The sequence below is a fragment of the Podarcis tiliguerta genome (genome assembly GCF_965153285.1).
Source record: "Podarcis tiliguerta genome assembly, chromosome: 1".
In the NCBI taxonomy this organism is placed as follows: domain Eukaryota; kingdom Metazoa; phylum Chordata; class Lepidosauria; order Squamata; family Lacertidae; genus Podarcis; species Podarcis tiliguerta.
This window is the reverse complement of record NC_139534.1, coordinates 54573922-54588290: the sequence shown is the minus strand read 5'-3', so window position 1 is coordinate 54588290 and position 14369 is coordinate 54573922. Positions and strand designations below refer to the sequence as shown.

Sequence of the window (14369 nt, the reverse complement as noted above, 5' to 3'; positions counted from 1 at the left end):
AAGTTTTTAATGTTTGATGTTTTATTCTGTTTTTAATATTCTGTTTGGAGCCACCCAGAGTCGTAATAATAAATAATAATAAAATTATTATTATTATTATTATTATTATTATTATTATTATTATTATTAATGTTATTAGCTTTGAACCTTTCCATCCTATGCTCAGGTTATATACATGTGTAAATAAAAACATATATCCTAAATATGCTACAGTCTCTACTAACTTTCTTTCCAGGGAAATTGAGCTCTCTACTGCAATTGTATTTAATATCTCCTCTAGTCTCTTAAAGTTATTATTTTACATTTTCATGACTCTCCTTTTTATTTTCCAAATTTTAATCCATTTGACATAACTGAAAAGCAGCTGGTTGCTTTAGATGTCAAATTCCTGATGGAGAGAAATGCCTCATTACAATTAAGATGATCTGTACATGAAAACAGAATCTTCACACAGATTGCCTTTTAGAATTGGATCCTGCGTATGCAAAGAGCACTATGTGGCTAATAAAATCCCACATCCTAAATTCAAATATAAAAGCATCACTTGAAGATGGAAATCTCCAGGAAATGGGAAATGCATTTTCATCGTGTACACTTCCTTGGATTATCTCCTACTGGCAGTGGAGTCACCAGAAAGAGATTACAGAAACCCTTAAGGTGGACTTTTGCAAAGATAACACAAGTCAGGCACAAAGCTTTCCAAAACACAATACTAAGGACAACCTCTCCAAGCTTTCTGCAGATTTCCATCTTGATATACAGTGGTACCTCGGGTTAAGAACTTAATTCATTCTGGAGGTCTGTTCTTAACCTGAAACTGTTCTTAACCTGAAGCACCACATTAGCTAATGGGGCCTCCTGCTGCCACTGCGTCGCCGCTGCACGATTTCTGTTCTCATCCTGAAGCAAAGTTCTTAACCCATTTTTCTCTCTCCTGACAGAAGTTAATTTCTGGTTTAGCGGAGTCTGTAACCTGAAGCATATGTAACCTGAAGTGTATGCAACCCGAGGTACCACTGTAGTTTATGATAGGATGGTATAGAAATAATTCTATAAACAAATAAATGGATTTTTAAATGGAAATGCTACATATGTTATGACTGGTCACATGATTTATTTTTGCAACCAGTAAACCTATTGTTGTTTCAGATTTTATTGGGGTCAGCTACTCATCATGAACTCCTATAAGTTATTAAGGAAGAGCTTCCAGAATGAAAGAAGGATATCAAAGAATGCCTAAGAAAAGGGAGGGAAATTGTGGAAACTGAATTACGTTTCTGAATGAATACTATTGTTGGAGACTTGTGGCTTTTGCCTCTATGTTATTGAGACCTTCAGCTCCAGATGATACTTTACCAGCCTAAGACTGGGCTCAAGTTGGCAATAACTGAATGATTTATATGGCTTGAGTCCTTGGTCTAAGGCATTTAATCGAGCAGGAGCAGATTCAACCAAAAATGTGGTGATTTAGAATTGATTAATCTTTTTAAAATAATATACTTTTCAAAAATAAATACATTGCCAAAAGAGACCCACCAACTAAATAACTGTAGGATTTGACAGAGTACCAGCTATGCCATTGCCATGAGAGATACACTGATGGTACACTGATGAATTCACCAGTGGAGTCAATATAGCTCCACTGTATATATTTATATGTTTTGTGGTTTTATATTCTGATTTTGTTATGTGAACTGCCCTGAGACCTTTGGGTATAGGGTGGTATATAAATTCAATAAAATAAATAAATCTGTACACTGCCCTTTATCCAAAGATCACAGAGTGGTTCAAAACATAAAAATACAAAGTGGGAACACAAAATACATCATCATCATGACTGGCTGACTGACCGGACCCAAAGGGTGCTCATCAATGGTTCCTCTTCATCCTGGAGAAGAGTGACTAGTGGGGTGCCACAGGGTTCTGTCTTGGGCCCGGTCTTATTCAACATCTTTATCAACGACTTGGATGATGGACTCAAGGGCATCCTGATCAAATTTGCAGATGACACCAAACTGGGAGGGGTGGCTAACACCCCAGAGGACAGGATCACACTTCAAAACGACCTTGACAGATTAGAGAACTGGGCCAAAACAAACAAGATGAATTTTAACAGGGAGAAATGTAAAGTATTGCACTTGGGCAAAAAAAATGAGAGGCACAAATACAAGATGGGTGACACCTGGCTTGAGAGCAGTACATGTGAAAAGGATCTAGGAGTCTTGGTTGACCACAAACTTGACATGAGCCAACAGTGTGACGCGGCAGCTAAAAAAGCCAATGCAATTCTGGGCTGCATCAATAGGAGTATAGCATCTAGATCAAGGGAAGTTATAGTGCCACTGTATTCTGCTCTGGTCAGACCTCACCTGGAGTACTGTGTCCAGTTCTGGGCACCACAGTTCAAGAAGGACACTGACAAACTGGAACGTGTCCAGAGGAGGGCAACCAAAATGGTCAAAGGCCTGGAAATGATGCCTTATGAGGAACGGCTAAGGGAGCTGGGCATGTTTAGCCTGGAGAAGAGGAGGTTAAGGGGGGATATGATAGCCATGTTCAAATATATAAAAGGATGTCACATAGAGGAGGGAGAAAGGTTGTTTTCTGCTGCTCCAGAGAAGCGGACACGGAGCAATGGATCCAAACTACAAGAAAGAAGATTCCACCTAAACATTAGGAAGAACTTCCTGACAGTAAGAGCTGTTCGACAGTGGAATTTGCTGCCAGGGAGTGTGGTGGAGTCTCCTTCTTTGGAGGTCTTTAAGCAGAGGCTTGACAACCATATGTCAGGAGTGCTCTGATGGTGTTTCCTGCTTGGCAGGGGGTTGGACTCGATGGCCCTTGTGGTCTCTTCCAACTCTATGATTCTATGATTCTATGATTCTATGATTCTATGATCTTCATCATCATCATCATCAACCCAAACCAATAACCCCACTTCTAAAAGCACATTTAAAAGGTCAGAGAATGTTAATCAGCCAATGGTTGTAGAGGAATGTTTTCATTTGTCGCCCAAAGATATATAATGAAGACGCCAGGCGGGCCTCCCTGGGGAGAGCATGCCACAAAAGGGGAGCCACTGCAGAAAAGGCCCGTTCTTGGGTTGCCATCCTCTGGACCTCTCTGGAAACGACCATCCAAGTAGTACCAGAACCACTGCAAAGTGGTGCTAACTGTTGGGATATTTCCGTTCCACCTTAAATAGGAGCAGGATGTTTGTGTCACAGCCTGCGTATTTCCTGTTCACAGGATGTTTCTGTTGTGTCTTTTGCTTTCGTTTCTCTCTCACTGCCGGAACTCTCTCATGCAGGCAGTCATGGCTTTTCTTTGTTCTGATCAACACTGAATAAACCTCTAAATAATGCTCTCCTGTGTGCATCTTCCGTTGTGCAAATCTGCTGATAGAGCGTGCAAGAGCTCTGGATCTTTGGGAAGCTATTTCTGGAGCTCCTGTCGCTAATTGCTGATACTGCGTGTCTACGGGAGATTGATGGATGTCCGGAGACGACGTGGAGTCAAGATGGACTTTATCTCCCTGGCAGTATCCTTCCAACAAAAAGGTTTCGGGCCCAGATAAACAGCACTTACAGGAGAGTACGACTGCGACATACTGCTGAGGTATGTGTGGGAAAGCGAAAGTAAGGCTTTTCGTTGCCGCGGCAAGTCCCTTTGATGTCCGGCTGGCTTAATTGGCCTGGGAGTCAAGCCAAAAGCTTCGTGATTTATGGGCAGCCAAGATAAGAAGCCCCTGAAGTTGAAAAGGGCTCGGCTAGAGTGAAAAGCTGGGATGGAGTCTTTCCAAGCTTCTCAAGCTGCTTCTGAAGCTGCTGAGTGCCCAAAGCTAAATGGGCAAAATTATGACTCCTGGGCAGAGTGGTGTGAGAGTTTACTGCAACAGTTTGGAGTGTGGCATACTGTGAGTGAGGCCCCTCCAGTTCCTCTGACAGAGAGATGGAAGACCCAAGATTCAAGGGCCATTGACATAATAGTCTTGTCCGTTTCTCTGGAGGAAATTGCCACGCTAGCTGGCAACACCACTGCTCGTGGGATGTGGAATGCTTTGAAGATAGCCCATCTGCCAGTCAACGCAGCCCAGAGTTTGACTGCATCGGAGGTCCTGGCTGTTTCCCGGAATGCAAGTGAATGCAGGCATGCTGAGGGCACCGGTTGCAAACTGCAGGGGGAGCTGACTGTGATGTCATCCCAAGCAGCATTCCAGCCTCCAGGGGGAGCCAAGGAGTCGGCAGATGAGAGCTCTGTTTCTCGTGGGAACCAAGGTCATCGTCTCTGCAGAGGCCGGAAGGCCAGAGGTAAACAGAGACAGATGCCTGCAGATGGCCAGAAGCAGAAGGGGGGTGAAGAGCCCACGCCAGTGGAAAACAAGGCTTTGTTTGCTGGCACAGCTTCACCAAAGGCTAAAGGCAAGTCTGGTGGCCAGGAGCAGGGGGGCAAGCAGTTTAAGCCCACGCCGGTGGAAAACAAGATTTTGCTTGCCAGAAAAGCTGCTCCAAAGGCCAAGTCCAGATTTGTTGTAGATTCTGCAGCGACCCGGCATTTAACGAAAGATAAGCATCTGTTTATCTCCTTCAAACCTCAAGATGGTGAGGTCCACCTCGCTGACGGAAGGACGTTGCAGATCGCAGGAGAAGGGACTGTGAAACTTGCAAGTCTGCATACTACCATCAGAAATGTACTTTATGTTCCAGGTGCTGTGAACAATTTGCTCAGTGTCCCACAGCTGATTGGGCGTGGTTTTCAAGTTTCCTTCAAGAAGAGCGGCTGTGTCATCAGGAAAGGCAAAGAGGACATTTTGCATGCAAAGTTTATGGATGGCTTGTTCTGTATAAGTTATGATGACAATGCTGTTGCTGTGTCTAATGTTGATTCTTGTTGTGTTGCACAAACTAACAAGGTTCTTCATGCAGGATGTGTTCATGAAGCACACAGAAGATTTTGTCACATGTCTTGGCAGGCGCTGGCAAAGATGCCAGAACTGGTTGAGGGTTTGAACATCAAACCCTGTAAGTTTCACATGAAATGTGTATCTTGTGCAGAGAACAAGGTGAAGGTTGCTCCAAAAGGCAAGGAGTCTAGCAGGCAGGCTTCCAAACCCTACCAGCTTGTTCACGCAGACCTGGTTGGTCCACTTGCGCCCTCTTTGGGTGGAGCAAGGTACTTCATGGTTCTAATTGATTCTTTTTCTAGGTACATTCATGTGTTTATGCTCGAGCAGAAATCGCGGGCGTTTCCTGGGTTCAGGGCATTCTGTGGTTGGTTGGAGAATGTTCACAGTGGACACATCGGCTGTCTCTTTACCGATCGAGGCGGGGAATTCACTTCTCAGCAGTTTGAAGCTTTTCTGACTGAGAAGGGAATCCAGCATGACTTGTCATCGCCTAGATCTCCATGGATGAATGGGCTTGCGGAGAGAGCAAATCAAACGTTGTTGCAAGGACTGAAAACAATGTTGCATGATGCCAATCTCCCTGATAAGTTTTGGGGGGAGGCTCTGTCAACATTTGTTTACACGTTTAATCGCAGATTGTCATCACCTATTGGTTGTACTCCCTACGAGAAGATGTTTGGTAAGAAACCAAATGTCAAGCACATGAGAATCTTTGGTTCTGACATGTGGGTACACACCCCACAAAGCAACAAGCTTGGGAAGCGTGGGGCACATGGTTTGTTCATGGGGTATGAAAAGGGAGCATACAGGGTATGGATGACTGACTCTAAGTCCATTAAGTTCACAAGGAGTGTTGAGTACAATCCTAAGTGGGGGGGAAATGTGGGAATTTTCCAGAGTTACCCAGAGGAGGATGAAGGTGATGTGCAAAAAGCAGATGATGCAAAAGAAGCTGAGGAAGCTGATGATGAGGATGATGATGATGATGATCAGAGTTCGGATTCCAGTTCAGTGGGCGGCGCTGCTGCTGGTGTCAGTGACAGTGATGACACAGCAGACTACAAGAGCGCAAAGGCCTCAGTCAGACCATCTGATGCATCTGACAATGAACTGGAAGAACCACTGTTCACCATTGGTCGTTTTTCTCCCAAGAAGGAGGAGATGAGTCCAGAAGACTTGCGTCTAGTACGCAGATCTGAAAGGGCGACCAAGGGCAGACCTCCAAAGAGATTTGCTGATGAGTTTGCTAAGACAGCAACTGCTGTTCTTAGTAGCTCAGAGAAGGTGTGGGAACCTTCAAGCTTCAAAGAGGTTCAGGAGTTAACCTCTAAAGATGCTGAGCCTTGGCTTAATGCCATGAAGGCTGAAGTTGATTCCTTGAACAGGAACCAAACTTGGGAATTGGTACCGGTAGTCCCAGGAATGAGACTGGTTGGCAGCAAATGGGTCTTCAAGGCCAAGACAGACCAGAATGGCAAGGTTGTCAGACACAAAGCCAGACTGGTTGCCAGAGGTTTTTCACAGGTACCAGGACAGGATTACCACGAGACCTACTCGCCCACCGTCAAATATGAGAGCATTCGACTGATGCTCAAGATTGCTGCAGAGGAGAAACTGCATGTTTCCCATCATGACATTAATACAGCTTTTTTGTACGGGATTTTGGGGGAGGAGCTGTATATGCTTCCACCTGATGGAATGCAGATACAGAAGGGAATGGTCTGTAAACTGCGGAAATCCTTGTATGGTCTCAAGCAGAGTGCCAGGTGTTGGAACACAAAACTCAAAGAGACATTGCTTTCTCTAGGTTTTCACCAGGGCAAGGCTGATCCATGTGTGTTTGTCAAGGAGGAGGGGCAAAACAAACTGTATTGTTTATGTTTTGTTGATGATCTTCTGATGTTCTGGAAGAATCAGGCTTTGTACCAAAGCACCCTAGCTCAGCTGAAGGAGCACTTTGACATGAAGGATCTTGGTGAAGTATCCAACTATCTTTCTCTGCAGGTGGAGAGGGACCAAGCAGGTAATTTTCTGGTTCACCAAACACAGAAAATTGCTGATGTATTAACCAGGTTGAACTTGGTTGATGCAAACCCAGCAGACACACCGATGGTGACAGGTTACCAGGTAGATAGTACTGCTGAAGCGTTTTCTGACACAACGCTGTACAGATGCATTCTAGGCAAGTTGAATTTCATTGCTAGATGCTCAAGACCTGACATAGCTGTAAGCACTAACCTGCTTAGCAGACATGCTAATAATCCTACTGTTCAGGATTGGAAAGCTCTGAAGCGCATAGCCCGCTATTTGAAAGGGACTATGCACTACAGGCTGAGGTTCACCAGTCAGAAGACTGGAGGTCTTGAAATCTTTGCTGATGCAAGTTTTGGAAGTGACACCACGGATGGTACAAGCACTTCTGGAGTATGCTACATGTACAACCATTGTCTGTTTGACTGGCTGTGCAAGAAGCAGACGACAGTGAGCCTAAGTTCCTGTGAAGCAGAACTCAATGCTCTGTCATTTTCACTCATGGATTGTGAATGGTTGATGCAACTGTTTAAGGACATCAGAGTTTCTGTGAAATGTCCTATACAAGTGTATCAAGACAATAGATCCTGTTTGGCTTTGCTGAACTCAGAGAGTTGCAAGCAAAGAACCAAGTACTTGCAGATTAAGTTACATCGTGCAAGAGAGTGTATTCAGAAAGGACTTATTCGGGTGTCCTACATGGCAGGAAATGAAATTCCTGCTGATCTGTTGTCGAAGGTTGTTAACAGAGAACAACTTAAGGTTTATGTACAGAAGTTGCAATTGGGTTGAACCACAGGTACTACAGGTTACACGGAAAGGGGGAGGATGTTGGGATATTTCCGTTCCACCTTAAATAGGAGCAGGATGTTTGTGTCACAGCCTGCGTATTTCCTGTTCACAGGATGTTTCTGTTGTGTCTTTTGCTTTCGTTTCTCTCTCACTGCCGGAACTCTCTCATGCAGGCAGTCATGGCTTTTCTTTGTTCTGATCAACACTGAATAAACCTCTAAATAATGCTCTCCTGTGTGCATCTTCCGTTGTGCAAATCTGCTGATAGAGCGTGCAAGAGCTCTGGATCTTTGGGAAGCTATTTCTGGAGCTCCTGTCGCTAATTGCTGATACTGCGTGTCTACGGGAGATTGATGGATGTCCGGAGACGACGTGGAGTCAAGATGGACTTTATCTCCCTGGCAGTATCTCCCCTAACTCGGACAGCTGCTCCAGAAGTATACCATGGTCAAAGGTATTGAAAGCCACTGAGAGATCAAGGAGAACTGACAGGGACACAATTCCCCTGTCTCTTTCTGACAGAAGTCATAATCCAGGGCAACCAAAGCAGTTTCTGTGTCAGAACTGGGCCTAAACCCTTATTGAAATGGATTTCATTTCAAAAGAAATGATCGAAATGTATTAAAACATACACTTTAAGATAAAATATATTTAGAGGCACACATTTGACTGAACATTTTCTTGCAGATTTTTCAGAAGAAATATATTAGCAGATTAATGGGGAAAGGGAATTAAATGGCATTTTGAGTGAGCACATGTGGAAGTGACATGGACTAGAAAGAGATTGATTAATCTATCCATCCCTACATTGAGGCTCTTCCGTCTTATCTCCTGTGTTGCTTTCTAGCATCACCTCCTTTTGGCCATTCCAGGCATACACACAACACATTCTATTCTTGGCTTGAATAAAATACATTAGGAAGAATGTCCTAAATATCCATCAGCGGACGACAACAATTCTTTCTGTTGTTCTCTTCAGAGCATCTTTCACCTCCTTGTTTCTCAGGCTATAGATCAGAGGATTGAGCATAGGAATCACCAGTGTGTAGAAAACGGAAGCTATTTTATCCGTTGCTAGAGAGTGGTTTGTACTAGGTTGCAAATACATAAAGATCAGAGTTCCATAGAAGATGGTGACAGCAGTCAAGTGAGAAGCACATGTGGAGAAGGCTTTGAGTCGTCCCTGAGCAGAGCTGATTCTCAGAATAGCTGAGAGGATAAACGTATAAGAGATGAGAACAATGAGAAGGGAGCATAGCATATCAAAACCAGCAAAAGCGTAAATCAGTATCTGCTTGGTGCTGGTGTCAGAGCAAGAAAGGGCTAACAACGGGAGGTCATCGCAGTAGAAATGGTTGATCACATTAGCAGAGCAGAAGGACAAACGAAATGTAACTATGGTGTGGAACAAGGCAACACAGAAGCTGTATGCATAAGGGCCAGCTGCCAGCTGGATGCAGACTCTCTGGGACATGATGATCCGATAAAGCAGTGGATTGCAGATGGCCACGTAACGGTCATATGCCATCACCGCCAGGAGAAAGCACTCTGTGATCATGAAAGTAAGGAAGCAGCCCAGCTGTGCTGCGCACGCATAGTACGAGATGGTTTTCTTAGCTGCTAAGAAGTTTGCCAGCATCTTAGGGGCAATGACAGAGGAATAGCAGAGGTCAACAAAAGCCAAGTGGCTGAGGAAGAAGTACATGGGGTTATGGAGGTGGCTATCAGTCCGGATTAGAAGGATAATCCCAAGATTCCCCATCACAGTGATAACGTAGATCAGGAGGAAGATGACAAAGAGGGGGACTTGTAGGTCCGAGCGGTCGGTGAGTCCAAACAGAATGAACTCCTTCACTGTGGTCACGGTGTGATTGGCATCTGCCATTTATTCCGCTTCAGATCATCTGGTTAAACAGGGCATGATTAAATCAGGGGAGAATTTCACTTATCTCTGACAGGCAGAAAACATACAGTAGTGTTATCTCAGCATATGTGGATGATATTTTTTTCTGGTGGGTACTTTTTAAAAATACTGTCTTGTTTCTGTAGGTGTTCCGTTTTAAGTTCTGATGTGGTAAACATTGTCATGCAATCACAATGTCACCACCAGCTGAAATCATTGTTTGAGAAATGTTATGTGTTTCTGATCTGCATAACTACCACCACCTCAACCTTAAGAGGTTGCCTGGGTTCAGAAAGCATTTCTTGACCTTCTTGCCAGATAAACCCCATGACTGAACACGGGTAGCTTAAACTCTGTCTCCTTATAGGTTTTTTTTGTCATCTGGGGTCAGGAAGGCAATAGAAATGCTGCCCATTTTGATACATTTCTGTATTTCCTCCTCAGAATAAGGTGTGTAATATATCCATTGTACACAGCAGGGAAATATTCAAATGTAAATACACCATACAGCAAAAGTGATCAGGGTGGAGGAGTGGTGGCACTTGCCTAACCTTCTGTGACTGGTGTTGCTGTGGGTTACTGGGAGAGGTGAGGTGGTGGGGAGGTTGGTGTGGTGCAAACACACAGCTATGAAGCCAATCTGATACTCCTGTTGGTGGATCTATATCTTGGCAACCTCTCCTTCCCAGTAAGCTGCACTGGTGTCAGTGATAAGAGGTCATGTAAGCGCCACCCCTCCTCCCCACCAACCATCATGGTCATAGAGGTACACTGAAAAGGTTGGCTGTAGCAACCTTTTGAGTGCACAGGTGACAAAATTGGACATGCTGCTACATAAAGTGTGACATGGTCCTTAGCAGCACCTTATTCTTGCCAGCAGGGCAGCTTTTTCAAACTGCCTTTCTAACAAAGCTGATCCCACATGAACGCCACCTCCCAATCAGGTTTTTGCTTGAATCATAACACACCTGACACTTTTATGAAGAATCTCTAGGCAAATAGATCCCGGCCATATTGTTAGGGGATGCATGGGGAATTTCGTCTTTTGTGACTTGCTCTGAATTTCTTAGACTGGATAATTTTTGCACTTCTCTGAATTTTGCAACACTGCTCTCTGCAATTTAAGGGTATCAAAGTACATTTAGAAACACACACACACACACACACACAGAGAGAGAGAGAGAGAGAGAGAGAGAGAGAGAGAGAGAGAGAGAATACGTATAGAAATATACACCAACACATATATAAATGCATTTTTGTGTGGAATTTTACAAAAAGAAATGGCTGATTAATGGAATCAGCCTATGGAACAGATTTATGGATGACACAAATGAGAAACAGATTGGTTCTTCCATCTTCAGATATATCATACTTCTATTCTTATTTCCTGGACAAATCCCATTTTTCACCATAAGGGTTGCTATTCCACTCTGCGCTGCTCAATGTCTGAAGGATGTATCTCTCTGTATCTATACATAAAAAATGTATCTATCTACATATACGAAGATGTTAAATACTAAGATCTCATATAAAGAAATGCACATTCACTCCCAAAGTGCCAGAAGAAATATAGTTATGAACTGAGCGATACTTTGCACTTGTCACTCTTCCTGCAGAGAGGTAAAATTCACCCTTCCTGGGAGAAAGTGGAGCAAAGTTGTGACTGAAGAATGTGACAGTGTCCATTTTTTGCCACCACTAACCATGCTGAGGCACTTCTGCACTGACTTCTACTCTCCTCCGGTCTTCCTCGTTCACAACAGGATACACATTTTTTTAAACATGGAAATTATCCCCTTGTAGAACAATGCTGATTTGGTTCTTGGTTAAAGTAGCCAGCTGCCCAACCTACCAGAGTGTCCATTTTCTTGTTCTTTTATGCACTCTGAATGGGTCCCCCTGACTGCTTTCAAGCTCTTTATGTGTGTATCTGTCCCTCTAGCATTCTGCCTCATATTCCGCCTGTAGGAGGTTTGATCCTTAGGGATATCTCCAAATGAGCTGCTGAGATAAACATGTGCCATGTAATCATGCTTCTTTGCATGATGGAATCCTCTTCTTACCAACTGGTAAGTGCAGGATTCAACCCTGCATGGTACTGCTCCTTCCCAAGGAGTTTCCCTTAAGGGCAGGTGCTTGTGAACGAGCAACACTGAGCTCAATGGAATGTTTTGCTTATCAGATGGTAAGTGCAGGATTCAACCCTGCATATTGCATTCACAAACATGCCGGACCTTTCATTCAGTCAGGAGAGGGGAAAAGGAGATGCAGCTTATCCCCCCCTGCCCAACCATATGTTTACTTAGGTTTTTAAAAACCCTAAGTACAGGACCATCTTTAGCATATGCGCCATTGGGGTGCAAAAATCCACCCAGCGCCTCCAAATTTAGTTTAGCCATCCCCTAATTAACTTTTAATGAGCTTTTTGGGGGACGGGGAAGCTAAAGTTGTTGACATTTTTTTTGGGGGGGTGAACTCAAAGTTATTGAACTTTTTTGGGGGAGGGGGGGAAACACTCACCTATAACAACCTTTTCACTGCCGCTGATCAAGAGAGACCAGTATACAGTAGGCATACATTTGGCGCCTCCTAAAATTAGGCATCTGGGTGCCCCACACCCCTTGCACCCCCTTAAAGACAGCCCTCTCTAAGTAGCCCTGCCCCTGAATTAGAGGCGCCAGCTTACAAGGCCAGTGTTGCGTGTGTGACATATGTGTGATGTCAAGAGGTCAGGGGCGGAGCCAAACATGGTGACCATGCAGCTTCAATGGCTGGTGGCTTCTCCTCCACTTCCTCTTGGTACCACCACTGATGGGAGGCTGCTTCAAACCTTCTCCCCCTCTGCAAAAGCAGCAGGAGGAGAATGAGTCGACTGCTGGAGATGTGCAACACTCATCTCCATGCTTCTCACCTCTGCACTTTTTGGACATTGGAGGAAGCCCCCACTCCCAAAATATAGGGAGGACAAAAGGGCTCAGCCCATAGGAGCTGGCACCGCTGCCTTTAATTGATCGGGGACCAGATTTTGGGTGGATGACCCTTTGGCAGGTCTGCCAAATGCAGGGAATCTAGATTAAGGCCCTGGTGCAGATTCAGGGTTTGTGTGAGTCTGTGCACAGCCCTAAGAAATGGCTGCAATAAATAAATAATAAAATGTGACTTGTCATTCTATTTTGAAACAAGACAAGGCCAGGTAGGAATGTTTGATCCTAAGTGCTATCTGTGGTTTAAAACTTTTTTGTACATGCAAAGAATGGAGTAACATATATTTTTCTATTTTTTATATTGCAGAGTTTTATAACATTTACATTAAAAAGAGATGCTGCTTTATAATGAAACAGAGCAGCAATCCAGCTGCCCCCTTTTAAGAGTCTGAGAAAACTTTTGAGATTCTGTGGTTTAGACAATGAGACAGAACCAGGAAAGCAAAGTGCACCAATGGGGAGTAGAAAACAGCAGCCATTTAGGACTACAAGGATTCCTATAGAGCAGTGTTTCCCAAACTTGGGTCTCCAGCTGTTTTTGGGCTACATCTCCCATCATCCGTAGCTAGCAGAACTAGTGGTCAGGGTTGATGGGAATTGTAGTCTAAAAACTTGAGATGGATTCTCAAGTTTGGGGAACACTGCTATAGAGTCTGGTGTCCAAATAACTCATTCATCAATCACTGCTCTGACTTCACACATTGATTAAAAACATTGAAAGGCAGGAGCAGCCTGGTGACTCATTTCATAGAAATTGCTTAGAAAGTTGCATGTACATTCTAGAAGGTCTTGGTATTTACAGTGGCACCTCGGTTTTTGAACATAATCCGTTCTGGAAGACCGTTCGAGTTCTGAAACGTTCAAAAACCGAGGACTCAACAGCTGACAGCTAGGTCTCTGGATCTTGCACTCAGTGGAGGCTGCGTGGCATGTTCAACTTCTGAGGTGTGTTCAAAAACCGAAGCATTTACTTCTGGGTTTATGGCATTTATAAACTGAAATGTTTGTCAACAGAGACCTTCAAAAACCGAGGTACCACTGTACTTTTTATTTTTTAAAAAATGAAAGCTTAGACTCTAGGCCCCTTGCAAGTCTGGACCCTGATGAGATGGCACCATTATAATCTCTCTCTCTCTCTCTCTCTCTCTCTCTCTCTCTGTGTGTGTGTGTGTGTGTGGTACTTGATGTTATGGGGAATTTTCCCAAGGCTCGGGTGAAATTGATGAGTTTAGTCAGCTGCAGACACCCAAGTTGAGAGGCAGATAGACTAATCCTGGGCCATCCACAGGTGCGTCACCTAGTGTGACTTTCTCTCCTCTGCAGCAACAAACATAAAAGTGTTTGAGAGCCTATAGGGAATCCTCACACGAGAATGAATAAATACTCTGTGAGCTCCTCATCCTAGCTCAACCCTCTGAATGCTGCTGAGGCTCCATTCCATAGGTGAGCTACGAAAGTATGAAAATGGTGTTCAGGGGACAAGTCCTAGGAATCCCTGGTTGTTGTTGTTGTCATTTGCAATTCATTGAGTACTTTAAAATAGATGTTAGTGGTAGACAGAATGGTGCTGAGAGTTTAGGATTTTGCTCATTCGCTACAATTAAAAATGCTGCAATCCATAGCTGATTATGCCTTTGGATGGTCAAATACATATCTTTGATAGATTGGAATTCCTATTAACTTCCATGTGGGTGGAAGGGATCCAATTTGTGTGTTCTGAGGAATATGTGAGTGGATCAGATTTTTTCCACTG

The 14369-nt window shown here is 44.0% G+C and overlaps 1 protein-coding gene across 1 annotated transcript; it reads right to left on the bottom strand.

Annotated features, from left to right (window-relative positions):
• Positions 1–8669: 8669 nt before the first annotated feature.
• LOC310684055 (olfactory receptor 8U3-like) lies at positions 8670–9614 on the bottom strand (the record flags this gene model as incomplete). The annotated part of the gene is made up of 1 exon (XM_083454501.1): positions 8670–9614. The coding sequence occupies one exon, from the start codon at positions 9612–9614 to the stop codon at positions 8670–8672; it is 945 nt and encodes a 314-aa protein (XP_083310627.1).
• Positions 9615–14369: the final 4755 nt, after the last annotated feature.